General features: G+C 47.3%; 1 protein-coding gene across 14 annotated transcripts in view; it reads left to right on the forward strand.

The window, feature by feature from the left end:
- Positions 1–24,285, forward strand: part of OTOF (otoferlin) — a 204,435-nt gene that overhangs the window by 63,736 nt on the left and 116,414 nt on the right. For all 14 annotated transcript variants that reach the window (XM_081903604.1, XM_081903593.1, XM_081903601.1 and 11 more), the window contains one exon: positions 5,612–5,796. In XM_081903604.1, the coding sequence (XP_081759730.1) occupies positions 5,612–5,796 (185 nt within the window). The remainder of the gene's footprint in view (positions 1–5,611; positions 5,797–24,285) is intronic.

Consider the following 24,285-nt stretch of genomic DNA (forward strand, 5'->3'; position numbering starts at 1 on the left):
CGAATCACAACCCGCGCATGTGCAAATGCACCACTGCGGGTTGCAAACGTGCATCCCACACGGATCACGTTCACAACCCAAGCATCCACTGTATCTGATGTTTAGAAGACATCTGAAGGCAGCCCTCTTTAGGGAAGCTTTTAATGACTGATGTTTGAATGTATTTTTAATCTCTTGTTGGAAGCCGCCCAGAGTGGCTGGGGAAACCCAGCCAGTTAGGTGGAATATAAGTAATATATTATTATTATTATTATTATTATTATTATTATTATTATTATTATTATTATTATTACAGTAAAACTTCCTTGAAAGGTGGTACATTCTCCTTCCTTGGAGGATTTTCAGCAGAGGTTGGGTGTCCACCTGCCGGGGATTCTTTTCCTGCGTTTCCTGCATTTCGGGGGTTGGACTATGTCAGGGAACTGCCATCGGAGCTAGAGGCGGAGGCAAGGCTCCCAAGCGATGCTGGAGAAGGGCCCAGCAGGGAGAGAGGCAGCTCATCGGCTGGGGAAGGAAATCAGCGTAACACCAGGGATAAAGGGGGGCAGATGGGGGAATCGGCTTGGGGGCTCCAGGACTCCTCACCGGAGACCAGCGGGGAGAGCATGGGTCCTCCGCTGCCCACACCCTCCCTGTGCAGAAGACTTCCGCGCAGGGAGAGTAGGAAGAGACTTGGCGTCAAAGAACTTCTTTGCTGGAAGAGGTTCAAGAAACGCCCACTGACGGATTCTGCCAGCGACTGAGACAGCCACGAAGTGAAGGGCTGTCCAGACAGAAAAGGTTTAACCAGGCAACCTAGCCAGGAGTGGCGGCAACTTACACACAAGCAACCCCTATAACCATTACAGACTAGATGGAGTTCCCTTCCAGTTGTACAGTGCTATGTTTCTATGATTCTCTCGCCCTCTCACTTTACAGTTATGGGTTGACACTTACCTCCTTCCCTCCCAGCCCTTTTCAGGCCTGCAGGCTGTTTCCTTCTGCCTCTTACAAGACCGTCTGTTGCTTTCAGGATGTGTGTGGAAAACAATGGGGGTTTTGCTTTTCAAGGGTTTCCTGAGAGCGCTTTCAAAGCCCCTTGAGGTTTTCTGAGCACTCCAAACCAATGCTTGCAAATCCCTGGGAGTTTTCAAGGTGAACGGATAAGTGTTTATCTGCCCCCCCCAACTTATCTCACAGTGAGACCACAGTTATTCATTTTCCAGAATGAATCATTTTTTTTCATTTCAAAGAATTGATACACTTGAGTGTAAGGGTGGGAAAAACAAGTTGCAAAGTGGTTTGCTAAAATAATAAAAAGGTCAGGGGAAACAGTTAAAAGCAGCTGTTGAAGACATTCAGAAATGATTAAAATCAGCAATAAGCTAAAGGAGAGGTTAACATTCTGCATGTCTGGGTTGGCTTGCCTACACAAAGATGTTTTTAGCAGGTGTCAGAGTACAGCGAAAGTGCCTGTCTGGTGTCCATATGCAGAAACAAGGCACTCTGTCCCCATTTGAAATGAAAATGTAGCACCTTCTGCTTGTGGTTAACGCTTAGCTGGAATGAAATATTCAACGCAGCAATAGAGAAATTAAAATAATAATTTATTTGTCAGACAAATAAATGAGAGGCACAGTGGTATATGGTTACCAAGCTCTGGCCTGGGCTCCTGCCATTATGGCCAGCACTTATATTCCCTCAGCCCAGCCTCCTTGCTCCTCCTTTGGCTGCCTCTGTCCAATCAGCCTGGTTGAAATTCCCATTGGCTGTTTGCTAGAACCAATCACAAAAGATACACCCATTTCCTATTGCCTTTTATGGGAAATAAAAGCTATATATTCTTCTATCTATAAATGACAAATAAGTAGTCATTTATCTTACATTTGTCTCAACAAGAAACCTTAATTACCAGCTCACCTCTTGCCCTCCTTGCCCTATTGCCCTCCAAAACAAATGGTTAATAGTTTTAAATTTTTATCTTAAACAGATGTCAGAGATCTTGAGTTTATCATTGAAAGATCTCCTTCTTTTGGAGGTCTTTAAACAAAGGCCTGACAACCATATGTCAGGAGTGCTCGATGGCGTCTCCTGTCTGGCAGGGGGCTGGGCTCGTTTGCCCCTCTGGTCTCCTACAGCTATATGACTCTATGAAATAAGAATTTAACATTTCTTTCTTTCTAAATCCTTTGCATAATTACATTTAAGCTAATATATTTCATACATTTATCATAGATAGCTTTTTAGAAGAATAAACCTTCTCAAAGTAAAAAGGAAGGAACAGTTTACAGCCTCAAAATAAAATAGGAAAAAAGCCTCTTCTTCTGTTTACACTCCCCTTGTCCAGCCAGTTGCTTTCTTTTCCATTTGCTCTTGGCCTTTAACCTTAGGAAGATATGGCTCATTTTACTATTTACCAACTCTTAATATGTAGGGTCAGTGTAACCTTGCTCTCAGCCTGTAATTCCCTTTTTACGACTTTGAGAATTGTTTTCTGCTATAAATCAGGGGGCCCCCTTGTCCAGGAGGATAAACATCATGCCAAAGTACTTAGGCAGCTGGTCTTCTGCCTGGCATAAAACATTTGAAAATCTTTAAGCTCATTTTAAAATACAGATCCTGATCAAAATATAAGCCTTGATAAAAATGCAGGCTATGATTAGATGCCTCAAAATAATGTCATTAAAAAGCATTTATAATGTGGACTAGCATCTTGGTAAAAAATATGAATGCCAAGAGCCTTAGAAAGCTGTCAAGTCTTAGCCACACTTACAAGTTTCCTGCAGTTTAAGACATGATAATGTGGAGATTGCAGATGACCACAGGATTTACACCAGCTTTGTGGGGAAATGTCACTTTGCCATGTACAAAGTTTCTGTTGTGCAAATGGACCTTTAGTTCCTTTTGAAGAAACACACACACACACAATTGCTGTGTGGGTCTTGCTGAGCTGCTGGAATAGCCTTGCGGCCCCTGGGTCCCTTGCCACACAAGCTTTTTTTTCTGCATCACATTGAGGACTAGCGACTTGGTTCAAGTGACGCACCTTGCGGTTCCCATCACTCAGTCACTCATTGCATTTATATCCCGCCATTCAAGTTCAAGGTGGCGACCACGGTTCACCCCCTCCTCATTCAACGCCCACAACAACCCTGTGAGGTATTTAGGTGGAGAGGCAAGGCTGATTGAGGGATTTGAACCCTGATCTCTCCCAGTCCTGGCCCAGCTCTTTACTACCATGACACCGGCTCTCTCATTCGAGCAACTGGGACTTTTAGCAAATGACCAGATTCAGATGTGTGGGGTATTTTTTATTTATTTCTGTACAGCTGTACAGAAATGCCTGCGATGCAGTAACCGTGGCAACCACACAAAAGAAGGGAAAAGCGCGTCAGGCACAATCCTCTTGGTTTTTCTGGTTTCCAATTTGTGGCAATGCTCAGGTGAGCTGCATCTAAGCTCGCCAGAGAAATCAAGGTTTCATTACCTGTGGTTGGGGGACGGGAAGAGATGCTTTGCTGAGCAGATAAATTGAATGGTGCTTGTCCACAAGACCCCAATATAACCCCCCAAAAGGGGGTGAGACCTGTAGCCCCCACCCAAAACTTCTGTTTGCCCCCTGCTCGGCATCTCAGGTCATATATATATATAATATTATATTCTAATTTACATTTCAAAATATTGATTTAAAGGTAAAGGTAAAGGGATCCCTGACCATTAGGTCTAATCGCAGACCTCTCTGGGGTTGCGGCACTCATCTCGCTTTATTGGCCGAGGGAGCCGGCGTACAGCTTCCGGGTCATGTGGCCAGCAGGACTAAGCCGCTTCTGCCGAACCCAAGCAGCGCACAGTAACGCCGTTTACCTCCCCGCCAGAGCGGTGCCTATTTATCTACTTGCAGTTTGAGGTGCGTTCGAAATGCTAGGTTGGCAGGAGCAGGGACTGAGCAACAGGAGCTCACCCCGTCGTGGGGATTTGAACCGCCGACCTTCTGATCAGCAAGTCCTGGGCTCTGTGGTTTAACCCACAGCGCCACCCATGTCCCCATTCATTTAAACAACCTTAAATCAACGACTTCCCTTCTCCTCTTTCCGTGGTTCATTTTGCATATCCCACATCCCTGCATATTTTTCATGAACTAAACCATTCAGTAATCCATCTACACTGTTGAATTTATCTTACTGCTACCAGTGTTTATAAATAAACACAATTTCCCCCCTTATATCCAGTAAACATTTTCCAGTCTTCTTTAGACATGCATTCGTCTTGTTCTCTCATGTTAAATCTGCAAGCGGCGCAAATTCCATCAATTTAAGTTGCGATTCTTCTTTGGTTGGGACCTCGCTTGTTTTCCATTTTTGGGCTAACAGAATACAGGCCGCAGTTGTAGCATACATATTTGACACCTGGGAATTTCCCCAACAAAAAGGCTTCTGTTGTTGTTTTTTGAAAGTTAGCTTTTAAACATCTTTTTCAATTCATTATATATTATTTCCCAATACTCTTTTACCCTTTTACAAGTCCACCACATATGATAAAATATACCCTCAACCTCATTACATGTTTGTAGGCTTCTTCCCATAATGGGCACCTGGTTGGCCACTGAGAGAACAGAATGCTGGACTTGATGGGCCATTGGCCATATAGTGGACGCTCGGGTTGCGAACATGACCCGTGCGGGACGCACATTCGCAACCCGCAGCGCTGCATCTGCACATGCATGGATTGTGATTCGGGGCTTCTGCGCATGTGCAAAGTGTGACTTAGTGCTTCTGCGCACGCGCGACTGCCAAAACCTGGAAGTAACCCGTTCTGGTACTTCCAGGTTTCGGCGCATCTGTAATCCGAAAAAAACGCAACCTGAAGCATCTTTAACCGGAGGTATGACTGTAACGTAAAGGTAAAGGGACCCCTGACCATTAGATCCAGTTGTGGCCGACTCTGGGGTTGCGGCGCTCATCTCGCTTTACTGGCCAAGGGAGCCGGCGTACAGCTTCCAGGTCATGTGGCCAGCATGACTAAGCCGCTTCTGGCGAACCAGAGCAATGCACGGAAATGCCGTTTACCTTCCCGCCGGAGTGGTACCTATTTATCTACTTGCACTTTGATGTGCTTTCGAACTGCTAGGTTGGCAGGAGCAGGGACTGAGCAACGGGAGCTCACCTCGTTGTGGGGATTCGAACCGCCGACCTTCTGATCGGCAAGTGCTAGGCTCAGTGGTTTAACCCAGAGCGCCACCTGCGTCCCTGGTATGACTGTAGTCTCTCCCTATGTTCTTATGCCCCATATCTTGTGCTGTCGGCTACTGTAAGAGGCACCCAGTTCCTCGCCTGAGGAATGTCTCCTCCTGAAAGTCCCTTCCTGTCCTTTGCTGGAAGGGGCCAGCTTGGCACCCCACTGCCCTGTCACTGAGCTACAGAAAGGAGAAGAGAAAAAAATGAACAAATTCCTATGCCCCACAAATAACCCAGAGATGCATTTTAAATAAAAGCACATATTCTACTCATGTAAAAACAAGCTGATTCCTGGACCATCTGTGGGCCGGATTTAGAAGGCGATTGGGCCAGATCCAGCCCCCTGGCCATAGTTTGCCTACCCATGAGTAAGTGTGTTGTTGGTTCCTCTGTTGCAGACCAGCATATCCCTCGAGATCAAGTACCAGGCCATGGATGGCACCGTCGGGGCTTGGAATGACAACGAGTTCTTAGAGAGTCCCAACGCGCCCTCGGAGGGAGACCCCCACGAGATGGATGTCCTGCTGCCCCCACAGCGGCAGTCTCCCAGCAAGACCAGCGCGGCAGAGAGGGCTCTCCGGAGGTAAGGAGACACACCTTCTGAAATGCAACTCGCAAGGCAGGGACCCTGTTAAGGAAAAAAATTCTTAGAGACTACTCAACAGACCTGCTCGTCGGGGTGCAAGTCCCCTGCGGGTCCATGTGGTCAGTTAAAGAAGGAAGTTCCAGCCAAGTAATTTGGGACATGGGTGGCACTGTGGGTTAAACCACAGAGCCTAGGACTTGCCAATCAGAAGGTTGACGGTTTGAATCCCCGCGACGGGGGGAGCTCCCGTTGCTTGGTCCCAGCTCCTGCCCACCTAGCAGTTTGGAAGCACGTCAAAGTGCAAGTAGATAAATAGGTCCTGCTCCAGTGGGAAGGTAAACAGCGTTTCCGTGCGCTGCTCTGGTTCGCCAGAAGCAGCTTAGTCATGCTGGCCACATGACCCGGAAGCTGTACGCCGGTTCCCTCGGCCAATAAAGTGAGATGAGTGCCGCAAACCCAGAGTCGGCCACGACTGGACCTAACGGCCAGGGGTCCCTTTACCTTTATGCTACATTTTTTAAAATTTGCTTTGAGAGAGTCTTTAAACCTCTTTTGTTGACCACCAGCATTACGCTTTCCCTTTACCTTTAATTTGGAGCAAAAGAGCAGTCAGTAGACCACGATCTTTATTGTTATGCAACTGGTCCCCACAGGAGTAGGAACCCCAAGCATGGGGTGACGTCCTCTTTTAAAACTTCCCTCTTTTCCCTAAAATACACTTTGAGCAGCATCACTGATACATCTGTCGGGAAGTTCAAGCCCTTCTCAGGAGAAACTGGCAACTCTCCCAGGCACCCGGCATGATTCCCTGTTGACCTCCCTGGCTGCATTCCCCAGCAAGTTCCAGGCGAGGTCTCGATAGGCGATTCTTCTCAAACGTGAGAAGAACACCCCCCCTCTTTCCTGCCCCCTGGCAGGGGAAAGAGATAGACAGAAACGTATTTACATGCCTTTATTTCTGTCTTTGCAGCATTACAAAAAACATGACTGCTCTCTTCAAACTCCAGCAGTGTAGTAGCAAACACTTCCTGTACTTCCTGGACAGGAACAAACGGAAGAGCTCATATTACACTCTGAGCTAATTCCGGTGCTTCGCACTGTGAAATGACTGTCCCTCTGTTTCCCACGGCAGTCCCAACATTCCCATCATGTTTACTTTTCAAGCTAGCAGTTTGCAGCTGCATTGCTTCTATATCGTAACAACATCACCACTACATCACTGGCATGTCACAAATGGGGAGGGGCATACAAGGGTTACACAAGTTCAACATTAGGTCCTTTTATCAGACGCCTTTCCCAACACCTCTTAAGTCCCCATCACCCAAAAAACAATAAAACTCTTGACATCTCCTTGCCCTCAGGACTCGTCTGGAGATGGGCTTTCAGAACACCTGACTTGCACAACTGCCTCTGCGGATGTCCAGTGTTGCCCCCCTGGTCACTCCCTGGGTGGGGGGCCGTGTCTGTGCTCTCACGCTTGGGGAATTATGGCGGGATGCCCTGTTCCTGCTGCCTACGGGACGTCTTGCTTCTTGGTTCATGGAGGGAGCCCAAATTCACCTTTCTTTAAGGGTTACACTGGCGTTGGAATGAGGAGAGTCGGTTAAAGTATGGATTTTCTATGAATATATAAAGCCAGGTGTCTCCCCTGAGCTGTCAAGTCGAAAGGATACATTTCCGTAACAACCGAAATGCCTGGGGCTGGGTGTTTGGCTTCACCGTCAACAAGTAGGACCTCTTGTGAGAAAGAAAGAAAAAGGAAGGAAGGAAGGAAGGAAGGAAGGAAGGAAGGAAGGAAGGAAGGAAGGAAGGAAGGAAGGAAGGAAGGAATCATAGAATCAACTGTAGAGGTGGAAAAAACGCCCATATTGCTCAAGAGTAAATTCCCCTTGCAGGTTCCAGGACAGAGGCTCACACCAGATTTTATTCAGCACAGTCATACCTTGGGTTACAGAAGCTTCCGATTGTGTGATTTCAGGTTGTACACTGTGCTGAACCCAGACGTACCGGAACGGGTTACTTCCAAGTTTCGGCGCTTGCGCATGCGCAGAAGCACCGAATTGCAACCTGCGCATGTGTGGACGCGGCGCTGCTGGTTGCAGACACTGCGGGTTGTGAACATGCTTCCCACACAGATCACGTTCGCAACCCGAACGTCCACTGTACAGTACGAGCACATTTTTCACGGGGGTTCAATTCCGAGAGCCCCGCATGCATGCAGCTAAAGTCGTGCGTGGTGCTTTCCAAATTGCTCCTATGCGTAGGGCACGGGGGGACCTTTCTCACACCAGCCCAGTTTGCCAGAAAACTAATCTGACAAAATCTGCATTTGAGATTCCTCCTTTCTTTTCACCACTCATTTCTACTTCTGCAGAACTTGCCAGGTTAACCACAGTCGTTTCTTTTTCATCCATTCCTGGCAGCAGCGTCCTGCCTGCCTGCCTGCCTGCTCTGTTTTCTTCCTTCTCATAATTTTGCTGGAAGTGTCAGCCCCGTATTCTACTCCAGAGGAGGAGGGAATCCTGCCATGGTCCAGTGCAAGGGAGACCAGACTAATAAAGAAAGAAATCAGGGTGTTCTTTCTTTCAGGCCACAGAGAGATGACCCTCACGGAGGCAAAGACGCCGTAACCAGCCAATTTGCTGTACAAAACTGGGCTGAAACATCTAATTGGAACTGTAGATCAACTTACCAGATCAATACGTTAACAATTCTTGTTGCCAGCAGCCGCTTTAATGGGCATCATGCACCAGCCTGAGCATGTTTTGATGGCCCCTATTTCAGAGGTCAGATGCGCTGTTTAATTGCTCCCATTCCGGATGGGGAGAAGCTCTCTATTCAGCGTCTACCAGCCCAGGTTGCTCTCAGCTACAGTTCTGTTCTGGACGGTCGAGGGGTTCTGGGGCAAGGAGCAGGCTCACACCAGAGTTCAGACTCTAGCAGAGCAAAGGCAGGCAAAGCAAAACCCTGGGTTCAGTAAGGCAAAGTGGAGTACTGCAGAGTTGGAAGTGTGGGGATGTTGAGGATAGTGGGAGAGGATATATTGATTAAATATTATCCTTCCACACTCACGCTAGTGAGCTAGTAGCAGAACACATCCCCTTGTACATCGCAGGAAGCCAGATGATGGATTCGTTAGAATCATTTGAGTTGAGCAATCCAGTCTGGCTTCTCCAGATTGGGTTGTTCTTGGAAAATTTACCCTTTAGTTCCCTCTTCAAAACAATAATGACACAACAGTCTTCTTCTTCTTCTTCTTCTTCTTCTTCTTCTTCTTCTTCTTCTTCTTCTTCTTCTTCTTCTTCTTCTTCTTCTTCTTCTTCTTCTTCTTCTTCTTCTTCTTCTTCTTCTTCTGTTAATTTAATCATTTTTTCAAAACACACATACAACAAAAACCATAATAAAACTAATAAGACAATTTGCCAATTCAGATTTGAATACAGTGGTACCTCAGGTTACATACATACATGCTTCAGGTTACATACGCTTCAGGTTACAGACTCCGCTAACCCAGAAATAGTACCTCGGGTTAAGAACTTTGCTTCAGGATGAGAACAGAAATCGTGCTCTGGCGGTGCAGCAGCAGCAAGAGGCCCCATTAGCTAAAGTGGTGCTTCAGGTTAAGAACAGTTTCAGGTTAAGAATGGACCTCCAGAACGAATTAAGTACTTAACCTGAGGTACCACTGTACTGATATACCTATGACTACACCTTTTTAACAATATTTCCCCACCTCTCCTCCCCCTACTTCCCACTGCTGTCCACCTTATCGCTTAAATATTCCTCCCAGATTTCTTCATATTTACCCATTCTTAATTTGCGACAGTCTTCTTTAAAAGTAATGATAAAGTTTTCTTGCATTCAGTTCACAGTATTGCCCTGAAGGCAAGCTTTAGCTTGTGGTTACAGGTACATCTGTAGAGAAGAGACGTTTGAGCCAGGCCTTGGAGTTTCTACCTTGTGGATTCCACCTTTTGAAAGGATGAGCCATGTGCTGGTGGCTAAGAGGAAGCAGAAGATGGCAAAAGAGCAAAAGATGGAAATGAGCCAAAAGAGGAAGATGGCTGTGTGACTGGCCCTTTTATAGGGTCTTCCAGGGTCACACTGATCTACCTGGTCACAAGCAGGGGGAGGATGCTCCAGACCAGGTGTGACAGGAAATCCTCTTGGTTGGAGCAGCATTCCCCTGCGTGTCCACTCCTGGACTCCTTGTATTTGACTGCTACAGTGAAGATACATCCCACAGGAAGGGACCCCCAAAGGTCATCTGGCAAATCACAGATAAAACATCCCTGACCATCCAACCTCTGCTTAAAAACACCAGACAAGGAGAGCCCGCCACCTTCTGAGGAAGTTTGTTCCACTGTCAAACAGCTCCTTCTGTCAGAAAGTTCTTCCTAATATTTCCTAATATTTTGCCAGAATCTCCTGACTTGTCAATTGAATTCATTGGTTCAGGTCCTCCCCTCTGGAGCAGCAGGAAACAAACTTGCTCCATTTTCCATGAGACAACCCTTCAGCTCTTTAATAAATTATTATTATTATTATTATTATTATTATTATTATTATTATTATTATATTTATACCCCACCCTTTCCGGTTAAAAAACCGGGCTCAGGGCAGCTAACAACAAATGTAAAACAATTATAAAAGCAGCATAAAATACAGTATAAAAATATGAATAACAATAAAAATCAAAAATCAATTAGATAATCCCCAGGGCTAGCTAGCTGAATTGGTCCTACTTTGGCCAGCGAGAAGGCCAGGAGAGAATTAGCTGTGGAGTTTCAGAGCGGGTAATCTTCATAAAAGGGGAGGGAGAGGGAAGAAAAGGGAAATAAAAGATCAGCCTGAATTCAAATTAAAGGCCAGGTGGAAGGAGGTTAAATCCTGCAGGGTCCTGGTCTCCTGGGACAGAGCATTCCACCAGGTCGGAGCCATCACTGAGAAGGCCCTGGCCCTGGTGGAGGATAGTCTGACTTCCTTAGGGCCCGGGACCTCTAAATTATGGTTATTCATGGACCTTAAGGTCCTCTGTGGGGCAGACCAGGAGAGGCGGTCGCATGTCACCTCTTCAGTTCCCGACGGTTAGAGCTGTTCAACAGCGGAACAGATTCACCACTCAGGGATTCTTTAGCCGCGATGCCTGCCTTGCAGAGGGTTGGACTGGATGACCCTTGGGGTCGGTTGCTACGTTGCATCTCTGTGGCGTGACATTGCCTGGTAGAACAGTGGAGCGATGCAGGTAACTCGGGAAATAAAATATGTCAGGAGCAACGTGGGTGATAAAACTCTGCGAACTCCCAAGCTGAGGTGATCTGGTGCATGGCTTAGGGAAGAGAGCATCATTTTCCCCAATCAAAGTGCTTAGAGAAGAATTATGCACCTTGCTCCTCAATTGACGCTTTGAAGGTTTGAAGGTTTTGTACAACTCCAGGAATAATCGCAGAGGCTGCTGAACCAGCAAGTTGGTTTTGCATGTCATGCCCTCTGGTGGGTAACTTGAGTACAACAATAACACAGGTGACTGAGGAGTGAGGAGAGATCAGGATATATCAGCTACTTTGGCAGATCCTAAAGCCATCTTGAGGGACGCGGGTGGCGCTGTGGGTTAAACCACAGAGCCTAGGACTTGCCGATCAGAAGGTCGGCGGTTCGAATCCCCGTGACGGGGTGAGCTCCCATTGCTTGGTCCCTGCTCCTGCCAACCTAGGAGTTCGAAAGCACGTCAAAGTGCAAGTAGATCAATAGGTACCTCTCCGGCGGGAAGGTAAACAGCGTTTCCATGCGCTGCTCTGGTTCGCCAGAAGTGGCTTAGTCATGCTGGCCACATGACTTGGAAGGTGTACGCCGGCTCCCTTGGCCAATAAAGTGAGATGAGCGCAGCAACCCCAGAGTCGGTCACGACTGGACCTAATGGTCAGGGGTCCCTTTACCTTTACGTAATGCAATCTTCACCAAGGCAACATGAATGGAAGGGCATATTCAGAGGAGACGTTGCAAGTGACATATTGAGGGCTTGCTTAATTTCCCCCATGTCCTCAGGTTCTCACCTGCAAATATGGCTACAGCCAGTGCTAACCCACCAGTGCCACCTAGACGTAGTTCTGGTCTCAAAGTTTGGCGGGTAAAAAACTATCTGGGTATATAGAACCAATGGGTGGAGAAAGGATCTACGCCCATTGGATTTCTCCTGCACAGATCCTTCACAACCACAGCACATATCTCAAGGCCAATGGTGGATCAGGAACTCTTTGATCGCTTCACAATGTGTCGTTCTGAGCTGAGGGCTGCTTCATGCCATAGCTGCCAACCGTCCCTTATTTGGCGGGACAGTCCCTTATCCCAGCGCCATGTCCCACTGCTGTCCCTTATTGATGAGGCTTCATTTGGCTGCTGGCTGGGCTTTCTGCCTTTGGCTCAGAGGGGCTCAGAAGTTGAACATACCTGTGCCTGGAAAATCCCTTATTTTGGCTGCTGATCCCTTATTTTCGAGGCTGCTGGTCCCTTATTTTCAAATCTGTAAGTTGACAGCTATGCTTCATGCATGGCAAGGAAGGAGAGCACGACTCAAGGTGGATATTCACAAACGTGACTGTCACCCGCCAGTTGTTTCCTTCAGGATCCAGAAGACAATGCAGGAATCGCAGCCTGGTTCTGGTAGGGTTGCCACTCTTGTCCCCATCTGCCAGGAAAACATTCTTTAAGAAGCAGATAAAAGTTCCTGGAAACTTTAAAGTGGGTTCCAGAATTTTCTTGAGTAAGAGTGGCACTCTAGGCTTGGTTGGTGACAGCTGGAGGTGCAAATAAAGGGAGGAAGGCTGAAATTTCCACACAAGGAAAGCGCGCGCACACACGCTGTCAGCACGCACGCTGACAACAAGGTTGGAAGTAAGACAATGTATGCTGCCAACTTTGAATTTTGCTGTTTCAGGATTGTTAATTACTGGACTGAGATTATACCGTACTGGAGAGATAAAGAAGGAATGTAAATAGCTTGTATATACAGTCATACCTCATGTTACGTTTGCTTCAGGTTGCGCATTTTCAGGTTGCGTCCCGCGGCAACCCAGGAGTAACGGAACGGGTTACTTCCGGGTTTCGCCGCTCGCGCATGTGCAGATGCACAAAATGACACCTCGTGCATGCGCAGAAGTGGCAAATCGCAACCCACACGTGCGCAGACGCAGGTTGCGTTCTTTTCAGGTTGCGAACGGGCCTCCAGAATGGATCCCGTTCACAACCAGAGGTACCACTGTAATAGGAACAGAAATGTTTGTGCAACCAGTCAAGCAATAAAGAAGATCTTGACTGTGAATTTGAGTATGACTCCTTGTTCTTGTCCGCTGCCTCTGGGGAAAACTCTGCTACAAACCGTAAGAAATGGTTTTACCGAGGTGCCACCACACAAGCAGAAAAGCTCAGTGGAAGTGTGTGGGCGGTAACCTCTAATGCCGTCGCCAATCCCTGCTGCCTTCCGGTGCTCAAAGAGTCAGGTAAAACGTGGGTAATCCCATTCCTGTTGTTGCCACCCATCCACACAGGCAAGAAGAGGACGAGATGTATTACCACAGTGACGACGAGCTTCTGGGCGAGGGGGACACCATCAGCCAGGGCTCTCTCAACGCCAGGTACAAGGAACCCAGAGAAACTTGGGTCTCCTCTCTGGATTGCTGTGGTGGAGTTGAGCAGAAGCTGAGTGGGCAACAGCTGTCCTTGCAGGGAAGGCGGAGAATCGCCACCATCGTCCCTGGTCCTCATAGATGCTCATGCAAAGATGAAGGATGCAGGGCAGCCATGAGGCAGGAGATGCTGCATTGCGCCACCTCTCTTCCCCTGCATGGCACATGAGAATGTGGGACGGTGGCAGGGAGATCTCACCTGGTGCCAATTTCTCTGATGTGTGCAAACTTGTCCAAGGGCGTGGAGTGCCGTGGGGTGTGTGATATCAAGGCATGTGAGTGAGTCTTTGCATCCTGGGTTGTAGTTCTGTAGATGAGGGGAAGAATTGGGATGGGGCAGGACAAACTGTGATGGGGTTGCTTTGTGGGCCAACGAGGATCCTCCATCTGTGTAGAAGATGAATAAAAGGAAGTTCATCTCGGTCGTAAGGCTAGAACTTGCGGACATCCAATGAACACTGGAAGTTGCGTGGCGAGTTCCTCCCCCCCCCCTCCAGTGGAAATAAAGACACATGACACAATTATTAAGGTTAATGAGCTAAATAAGGCCACAACTTTATTGGTTACAGGTGATGAGCGGTATTGGCTTAGGCATTGGTCCTAACTGACTATATCCGACTTCAGCTCATCTGCTTGAAGTCTGGGAAGAGTTAACCACCAGTAGGGGGAGTTCTGCTGATGCACATCAACTAAGAACTCCCCCGGGGTCACCGCTCGGGGGCATGCCTTAGGCCCTCACCTCCATAGGCTTCGGACAGGGCCACGCCCCCTGGAATCCTTTACCGGACTGCCCTTCAATATGTGGGGCAGGTGATGGCACTACCTCCCCTCTTCCAACTACAGAACAATACCAATGCCTAACCCCCAATACCCAGAAAGTTGTGACGATTTGCTATGAGGTAGGCGGAAACCAAGTGGCTGGTGCCAATTTGCCAAGTGGGAAAATTCCTACCAGGCCCCTCAATGGCAACCAACCAAGGTCCATAGCAAGGGCAAGGAACGAAAACCTTATAGGGCGGGAGGGTGGGAAAAGCAGGAACAGCTGGCAGGCGGGGAAAGAGGGAGATCCCCGCCCGCGTCCTGCCTTAAATAGGGCAGGCCATGCCCCCAGAGCCAGCCGATTGGCTGGCCAGGGGATGACGCGTCCGGAAATCCCTCCAATCACACGGGGCTGGGCCGTGAAGCTCACAACCCCACCTCTTTCAAGAGCGGAAGCGGTTTTTCAGGACAGAGAAAAGAAAATACTTTTTCAACAGTGCATGGTTAAACTGTGGAACTCCCTGCCACAGGAGGCAGTGATGGCCACCCACTGGGATGGCTTTAAAAGAGGGTGGAGGAGGAGGACTACCAGTGGCTAGCAGCCACGATGGCTTTGCTCTGCCTTCACAACTGGAGGCAGCGATGCTTCTCAATCCCCATTACTGGAATTTGCAGGAGGGGAGAGGGTTCCTGTACATGTATCCTGCTTGTGTCTTTTCTCACAGGCATCTGGCTGGCCAACAGCACAGGATGCTGGATGGGCCCTTGGCTTGATCCAGCAAAGCACTTCCTATGTTCTTATGTTCACAGAGGGAGGGGATGAAGAGCCTTTGCAGAACAAGCAAAGGAAAACCTTTGCCATTGAACATTGCCAGCCTTGGCAAATCTTGTTGTTTAGTCGTTTAGTTGTGTCCGACTCTTCGTGACCCATGGACCAGAGCACGCCAGGCACTCCTGTCTTCCACTGCCTCCCGCAGTTTAGTCAAACTCATGCCGGTAGAATGCTGTCCCACCATCTCATCCTCCATCGTCCCCTTCTCCTTGTGCCCTCCATCTTTCCCAACATCAGGGTCTTTTCTAGGGAGTCTTCTCTTCTCATGAGGTGGCCAAAGTATTGGAGCCTCAGCTTCAGGATCTGTCCTTCCAGTGAGCACTCAGGGCTGATTTCCTTCAGAATGGATCGGTTTGATCTTCTTGCAGTCCAGACTGCACCATAATTCAAAAGCATCAATTCTTCGGCAATCAGCCTTCTTGATGGTCCAGCTCTCACTTCCATACATCACTACTGGGAAAACCAGAGCTTTAACTATATGGACCTTTGTCAGCAAGATGATGTCTCTGCTTTTTAAGATGCTTTCTAGGTTTGTCATCGCTTTTCTCCCAAGAAGCAGGCGTCTTTTAATTTCGTGGCTGCTGTCACCATCTGCAGTGATTATGGAGCCCAAGAAAGTAATATCTCTTGGCCAATCTAGGACTCTCCAGATGTTTCGGACTTCAGTTCTCACAAGTCCCAGACAGGATGGCTGTAGAATGCAGGGGCTGCTGGGATTTTTAATCTAAAACATTTGCTTGGTACCAGGTTGGCAAAACACGGTCTAAAACTATTCTTATTATGGGCTGTTACTTTTTGGCAGTGGTCTTTTCAATTTATTGTTTTCTTTGACCTTAGTATACTTTTATCATTGTTCTCTTAAAAAATAAATAAATTTATATGCTGCCCTTCGCCATAAGATCTCAGGGCGGTTCTCAGAATAAAATACAATATATAAACATAAGTAAATAATGAAAACAAAACAATAACCCCAACCCCTTCACACAGGGGTTGTCTGCATGTTGAGAAGGAATTGGGGCAGAGGCAACTTGCGTGTGACACAAAAGCAATTAAGAGCCGTTCCATCTCTTAATGTCGTTTTTGTGGACTAGATCCCATCATCGGATCTATAGGAACAGATGAAACAGATTAAGATATGAGGGAAATGTATAGTTAGACTATGGAGCACTTTTTCTTTGCCGAAATAGGAGGGTCTCCCTGCTATGCAGTTGGCTGTACCTGCAATTCATAGTCCTCAATCAAACTTTAGGATGATCTTGTTAATTCCCGTCTAAAGTTCCTTGTCATTAAGTCTTTGAGAACTTGAAGGGTTTTAACGCAGAATTATAAAACTGGAAGGGACCCAAAGAGACCCCTCATCCAACCCCCAGACCAGGTGGGGTCTGACCAAGGCAGAATAGGATTATGACTTCCTTTGACCCGGGCACTAGATGTTGGTTGATGCAGCCTAGAATTGTATTCGCTTTTTCAGCCGCAGCATCACACTGCTGGCTCATGTTGACTCGCAGGGCTTGCACCCAGCTGGTGGATTTCCTCCTGGCAACCTTTCAGCAACTTTGTCCACCCCGTACCTCTGAAGCCAAGCATGGGAATATTTCTGTGCTGCTAGAAAAGTGGGTGGCATTAATTATTGCAGCTGCTGCCATAGCAACCTGGTACCCAAGGGCTCGGATCCTTCCTCAACTGCCCTTCATGTTCAATGTGTGCTGACAGCTGAGCTTTAAAGAGCCAGAGGGGGGGGGGGAGATGGAAAATCCACAGGTTTTTCTTTTCCTAACTTCACAGGTTGATAATACTTAGCCTTGCCTCTTCTTTCTCTCTCTCTCTGACATAATGAACACATTTGAAACCGCTGCTTTCTGTTTGCTGAGGCAAATAGACCAGAATAGTGTAACAGTCTGAAGCTCAAAAAACAAAAAAAAAATTCCTTCCAGTAGGTTAGTTCTTGGTATGAGCTTTCGTGTGCATGCACACTTCTTCAGATACACTGAAACAGAAGTTTCCAGACCCTTCTATATAGTGAGAAGGTGGGGAGGGGTATTACTCAGAAGGGTGGTGGGAATGGGTGATTGGCAGATAGCTGTGATGAGCCTGTTGACGACTCTTAACAACTGCAATAGGTCTTACAGGAAAAAGCAAGGGGTGAGAAGGTGAAAAATGGCTTTGTCATGTATAATGAGATAAGAATCCAATGTCTTTGTTCAGACCAGGTCTCTCCATGGTTTTAAGTTTGGTGATAAGTTGCAATTCAGCAGCTTCTCTTTCCAGTCTATTTCTGAAATTCCTTTGTAGTAAAACAGCTACTTTGAGATCTTGTATAGAATGTCCTGGGAGATTGAAGTGTTCTCCTACTGGTTTCTCTGTCTTGTGATTTCTGATGTCAGATTTATGACTGTTTATTCTTTGGCGTAAGGTTTGGCCTGTTTGTCCAATATAGAGAGCTGAAGGACACTGTTGGCATTTGATGGCATACACAATGTTAGACGATGAGCAATTAAATAGTCCCGAGATGGTATGTGTGATGTTGTTGGGGCCAGTAATGGTGTTGTCCGGGTATATGTGGCTACCTATCTGTAGTCTGAAGCTGTCGCTCTCCAATGTCTCTGGGAAGGAGGACATTTCTACATCTGTGGTCTTGGGATCTTTCTTAAAAAACAGGAGATAGCAGGAACCGAACCTGTGGCACTTCTGCCTGAAAAATTTGGCACTGAGCATCTCTGCTTCCTTCCAGCAATGGACAGCATCTATCAGCAGCTTCACGAGAGACTAGATTTCAAAACTGGCACTCGTTTCTGCTGGGCTGCACATTCTGTTAAAAGCATATCAGCCCCACCAGGGAACGGAAAACACACAGAATATGTTCTCAGGCTCAGGAAACATACTCTGTGGAGTTCCCTGACTCTTTTTTCTCTGCACTTTATTTTTTATTGGGGTGGGTGAGTGTGCCTGGGCAGGAATAATCACAGCTATTACATCTCTAACAGACAACCACCCAACCTTTGCTTAAAAACCTCCAAGGAAGGAGCGTCCACAAGCTCTTGAGGGATACCGGTCCACCGTTGAACAGCTCTTACTGTCAGAAAGTTCTTCCTGATGTTTAGTCAGAATCATCTCCCTTGTCATGTTCCACAGGGCAGGTGCCACCACCGAGAAGGCCCTCTGCCTGGTTCCCTGTAACTTTGCTTCTCGCAGGGAGGGAACCGCCAGAAGGCCCTCAGAGCTGGACCTCAGTGTCTGGGCTGAACGATGGGGGCATAGCTGTCAACTTTTCCCCTTTTTTAAGGGAAATTCCCATATTCCGAATAGGATTCCTCGCAAGAAAAGGAAAAAGTTGACAGCTATGGATGAGGGTGGAGATGCTCCTTCAGGTCTACTGTGTCGAGGCCGTTTAGGGCTTTAAAGGTCAGCAACAACACTTTGAATTGGATTGAATTGAATCCATTGGTTTTGGTCTTCCCGTCCAGGGCAGCTCAAAGCAAGCTTGCTCTGTTGTTGTTGTTGTTTAGTCGTTTACTCGGGTCCGACTCTTCATGACCCCCTGGACCAGAGCGTGCCAGGCACTCCTGTCTTCCATGGCCTCCCCCAGTTTGGTCAAACTCATGCTGGTAGCTTTGAGAACACTGTCCCACCCAGTGGCGTAGCGTGGGGGTGCAGGGGGGGGCTGGCCGCACCGGGCGCAACACTCGCAGCTCTCTGCCCCTACCTGGCTCACTCACTCTCTCTCACTGCAGTGCTGGCTGTGTGAATCCGATCCGAGCCACCGGGTCGCCACCCACTGTAGAGGCGGGGGGGTGCCAGGCGTGCGGGTTAGGGGGCGCAAATTACTTGCCTTGCCCCGGGTGCTGACAACCCACGCTACGCCACTGGTCCCACCATCTCGTCCTCTGCCGTCCCCTTCTCCTTGTGCCCTCCATCTTTCCCAACATCAGGGGCTTTTCCAGGGAGTCTTCTCTTCTCATGAGGTGGCCAAAGTATTGGAGCCTCAGCTTCAGGATCTGTCCTTCCAGTGAGCACTCAGGGCTGATTTCCTTCAGAATGGAGAGGTTTGATCTTCTTGCAGTCCATGGGACTCTCAAGAGTCTCCTCCAGCACCATAATTCAAAAGTATCCATTCTTCGGCGATCAGCCTTCTTTATGGTCCAGTTTCCATACATCACTACTTTCCCCTTTTCCCTTATTCTTCCTGCCTACCTGGGTTAATATTGACAGCGCTGTCCATTCTGCAAGAAAGGAGAGAAAAATCCACTGACGATTCCGGTGAGATTTGGCAGCTCCTGCAGGTTTCATTACTGAAGCATTTGCTGACTGCGTTTTGACATAGTTAGGAAAGATGTCTCATTAGTCAGCTAATTTCCGTTCCCACCGGGAGGAGAAAACAAACCTTCCCTTGGATGGAAATAAACCATGAATGGCTCTGCCAAGGCCCCAGCAGATCAGCCGCTTTTGCATCCCAGCCTTGTCTGTTTGGTTCGTCTCCCTCGTATTTTGGGTGGGTTTATTTTATTTTATTTTATTTTGTAAAAAAGCTCATCACAATTCAGCTGTCCAAAGCCATTCTGGAAAAGTGCTGTGCTGAAAGAACCAGAATGTAAACATCTGCAGGGAGATTCAGGATAGATAAAAGAAAGTCCTTCTTCACACAGGACATTGTTAACCTGGGGAACTCCCTGCCACAGGAGGCAGTGATGGACGGCTTTAAAAGAGGATCAAACGAATTCATGGAGGAGGAGAGGAGGAAAGACCTTTACAACTCTATATTTATATGCACACACAGAGAATGCCAGATTTAGGGTAGAGTTGGTGGTTTGTCCCGCGCAGGGCACTGAGCTGAGAAGGTTCAAAATTGAGAAGACCACAATTGAGAAGATCCATTTGAGGCTGCCAATTTTTGGGCTTGCACAGGGTGCCATATAATTGCAGATGACCAAAGCCAGCCCCTTTACACACAGCGAAGCCAACACTCAAAGCATCCTCCTAATAGTAATAATAATAAATTTTATTTATACCCCACCCTCCCCAGCCAAGACTGGGTTTCAGGGCGGCTAACACCAGATATAAAATTGATTAAAATACGACTTAAAAACAAGATTAAAATACAACATTAAGATGCAGCCTCATTTCAGCAGAAACTCAAAAACTTTTTTGGGGATGAAAACGTCAAGTCTTCACCAAGGCCAACTATCCAGTCTGGTCCTATGTGGGCCAGAAAAGGCAGGGAAGTCCCCAAATAGGAGTTCCATCACAGAAGGAGAAAGGAAAAAGGAAAGAGGGGAAGGGGATCAAGTTGATTCCAAGCCAAAGGCCAGGCGGAACAGCTCTGTCTTGCAGGCCTTGCGGAAAGAAATCAGATCCCGCAGGGCCCTGGTCTCATGAGACAGAGCGTTCCACCAAGTTGGGGCCAGTGTTGAAAAGGCCCTGGCCCTGGTGGAGGCTAATTTGACTTCCTTAGGGCCCGGGACCTCTAGAGTGTTGCTATTTATGGACCTAGAAACTGGGGTTCTGTTTATTGACACCCCAGGGGTCTAGCTGTTTACTGGTTGGGGGTGGTCTGCATATTATATTATATTATTTCCTACTGCCTTCCGCTACTGCGTTCAGTCTTGTACTGCTGGCTCTGAATACAATGTGGAACGAGGAAATGCCATTTTTGATCAGGACCCGTTTTTGCTGTTCAGATTTTGCGTGGTTTCTTCTGCTTCCGAGGAGTGAACTGGACATTTGGAGATGGATCCAGTTTGGCACCAAGCAGCCGCAAAGCTGGGGGGGGGGCAGGAGGAGAAGGAGGGAGAGGTTCATAGCTGAAAAGCAGTAGGTGGGAAAACATGCCTAACCTTTGCCTAGCCCACTAGTGCCATCTCCAGGGGTGCTTATGGGCCTGGGCACCCACAATTTTTTTGCTCCGGCACCTGTGGGTGCCCGGCCTCCACCCCCTGCCACCATCTTGTACCACCCGCCAGCGGGCATAATCGGTTTTATTCCAACCGGCCTTTGGACAGTGAAGGGTTCTTAATCGTGCTGTACTGTTTATATCACCTGTATTCTCATATATTAGTTTGTCTCTGCTGCATGCTTGTGTGAAATTCCGTGATGTTTGCATGTAGCTCTAAATGTTAAAGTAATATCTCCATTAAACAACACAAGCAATTTGTTTTAACTCTGCTTCTCCATTTGTCATGTAAACGGACCAGTCTGGGCGAAGACGGAGATGACTTTGAAGGGTAAATATGGTGTGCAGTGATGCATGAGCCAGAGGGTTGGGATTTAATTATTCACAATATTTCCTCGTTCATCCGTACAGCAATTTTTCATTTGCACTGGGAGATTTTACAGCGTTCTACCTCTCCGAGGAAGTAATTTTCAATTGTTTTACACAAATGATGTTCAAATGCAAAGGCATTGCGGTTCATCTGCACTAAGCTGGCTGGATTTAGTTCCCATTGAAATCAAGAGGACTCAGTCGTGACTAAGTTATCCCATTGATTTCATTGGGAACTAAGTTCCACCAACAGTACAATCCTGTGCATGTCTACTCAGAGGTAACTCCCACTGAGCTCAATAGAACTCATATCTCCCAGCCCCCAAACTGACACTCTCAAATTTGGGGATTTATTTTTTACATTTTATCCTGAAAACCTTTTGGCTCTAAAAAGCTATTTTTACCTTAATGCACAAAGACCCCCGCCTCCACTGCCTTTCCCCTATGCATACTTCCAGTAAGCCAGCATGTTGCAGCGGTTAGAGCATCTGACTGGGGCTTGTGAGAGACCAGTCTTCTAATCCGCACTCCACCATTAAGCTCACTGGGCGACCTTGGGCCCTCATCCTAACCCACCTCATAGGGTTGTTGTGCAGATGAAGTGAGGGGGAGAGGCAAGCACACACCACCTTGAGGCCCACGGAGAAAATAATAATTAAAATAACGTTGAACAGCCCTCCTGGAGAGAGCTTTCCCTAGGGGTCTGTGCCCCACTCGTTATAGGGCTCCCAAGCCAGCAGTGCCCACATCGTGGAAACATTTAAATATTTTTAGACCCAGCTTTCAAGCTAGTGAGGCTCTGTTGCCTCTGAGCTTTTATCCTCTAAGCAAGTCACAGGCCTGGTCTTTTGTGTTCCTGGAGAAGGGAGAAAGTCGGCCCTGGGAAATATAACCCGATCCCTGTTTACTTTTAAAAATTCATGGGTGGGATGGAGCTCTGGAGCAGAACACAATCTGGCCCCAGTGAATTATTGATCCGCTCCTTTTCTTTGGCCTGGCAGTGACGCATCTGCTTCCATGCTCATCTCATGCCAAGCACACCACTGGCCTCACATCTCCCTTGCCTTCCAGGCGCTCTCCATGGTGCTGATTCCATATTTCACTTAATTCCATAAAATACACCACTCGATTGCAAAAGCAAAACTAAACCAAAAACCTCAAAGCGGTTTACACAAAAAGATGAAACACTAAATCCATCAATCAGGAGAATGAATAACAGTTTAATTCTTCCAAAGGGTTAAAATAACAACAGACTAAAACCACAGTAAATCATGCGTCACTTTCTAAAAAATCTGGACAGGATTTGCTTGAACAAAAAGGTGTTTTAGAAGCCACCAAAAAATGCCCAGTGAAGGCGCCTGCCTGAGATCAATAGGCAGGGAGTTCCAAAGTGTAAATGTGGCTTCACTGAGAGATTGAGCTCTTATGAACGCAGAATGGGTATTATGTGGCATTTGTAACTGGGCCACTTCTTCAGATCGATCCAGCCGAGTGGGAGCATATGGCTTCATGCAATTCTGCAACTAAACTGGTCCCAAGTTGTTGGTGGCTTTTATATACACCTTCAACCTTTCCCGGTAGCAAATCTGCAACCTGTGCAGGTCTCTGAGCACAGGGGTCCTATGCTGACAAGGCCTCGCTCCCGTCAGCAATCATACTGCAGCATTCTGCACTCGCTGCAGCCTCCAGGTCAAGTGCAAGGGAAACCCCACCTAGGGCTCCTTGCAGCAATCCAGCCTTGCATACACAATGGGAGGTTTCAGATCCCAGAGTGATGTCAGGAGATCTCGCAGGCCGTTTTTGTTGACATTTCCATTCCACCTTAAGGAGCAGATGTGTGGAATTGTTGCTTGTCACATGTCTGTTTACATTCCAGCACAGTTTGCTGGGAACTTCCGTTGTATACAGCTTTTGCTTTTAGCTATTCTCTCTCTGATGACGAGGGAGATGACATGTTTCTTTGTCCTGATTTATGATTAATAAATCTGTAGTTGTAGTATGCTTCCACAAGCCTCACACCTATTCTGTATGCGCAGTTCAATCTGCTGATAGTGTACCCTGGATTGGAAGCCCGGGTCGCTGATTTAAATCGGAGCAGAGGTGACGGTCTTCACAGTGGGACCTGCCCTCTGCATGCCAACAGTTTTGCCCCAAGATGCCCTTTAGCGGAGCCATATAAGATGCACACGCACGGCTCCCTCCTCCCCAGCCCTGCAATTGCAAAATGTTTCTTTTTCTGAGAGGCTTTTAATCTTCTGTTTTTATTGCCGCCTGTCTTCTGACTTATAGATGGCTGCGTTCCACTTAATTACGGCAATGTTTCTGATGTTTGTTTACTGCAATGTGTGTTCCCTCCCCCCCAAAAAAATCTGTACTTGTTTCTTTGTTTTACGGCATGAAGCTGCTCTGTGACTGGAAGGTTTGCAATTAATAAATCAATTGATTGATTATTATTATTTTTTTAAAAAATAATAAACTCTGAAAAGCAGCCAGGAGTGGCTGCCAGTTTCATCAAAGGGATGATGGCGGGGGGGGGGGGGAGATGCATAACCCGTATCCCTCCCGCCCTACATCTCCTTAAACTGCCCTTCTGAAACTGCTTTTCTCCCAGCAGAGGAAAAGGTAGACTCATACAGTTGTAGAGTTGGGAGGAATCCTGAGGTCCTCTTGTCCACCCCCTGCAATGCAGGAACTGCAGCTAGAGGAAGCTTATATCTAACCCCCCTCCCCGCAACCAGAAAAGTAGCTAGAAATGAATGGGGGAATGGCAGGAAGGGAACGGCTATTGGTCAGCAGCAGAGCAGCTGCCTGGCATGCAGAATGTCATAGGTTCCATCCCAGGTGGGGCTGGCACTGCCCCCTGTCTGAAACCCTAGACAGCTCCCGCTGCCAGTCTGTGTTGGAAATAATAATAATAATAATAATAATAATAATAATAATAATAATAATAATTTATT

This window comes from Podarcis melisellensis (genome assembly GCF_964234715.1).
Source record: "Podarcis melisellensis genome assembly, chromosome: 3".
NCBI lineage: Eukaryota > Metazoa > Chordata > Lepidosauria > Squamata > Lacertidae > Podarcis > Podarcis melisellensis.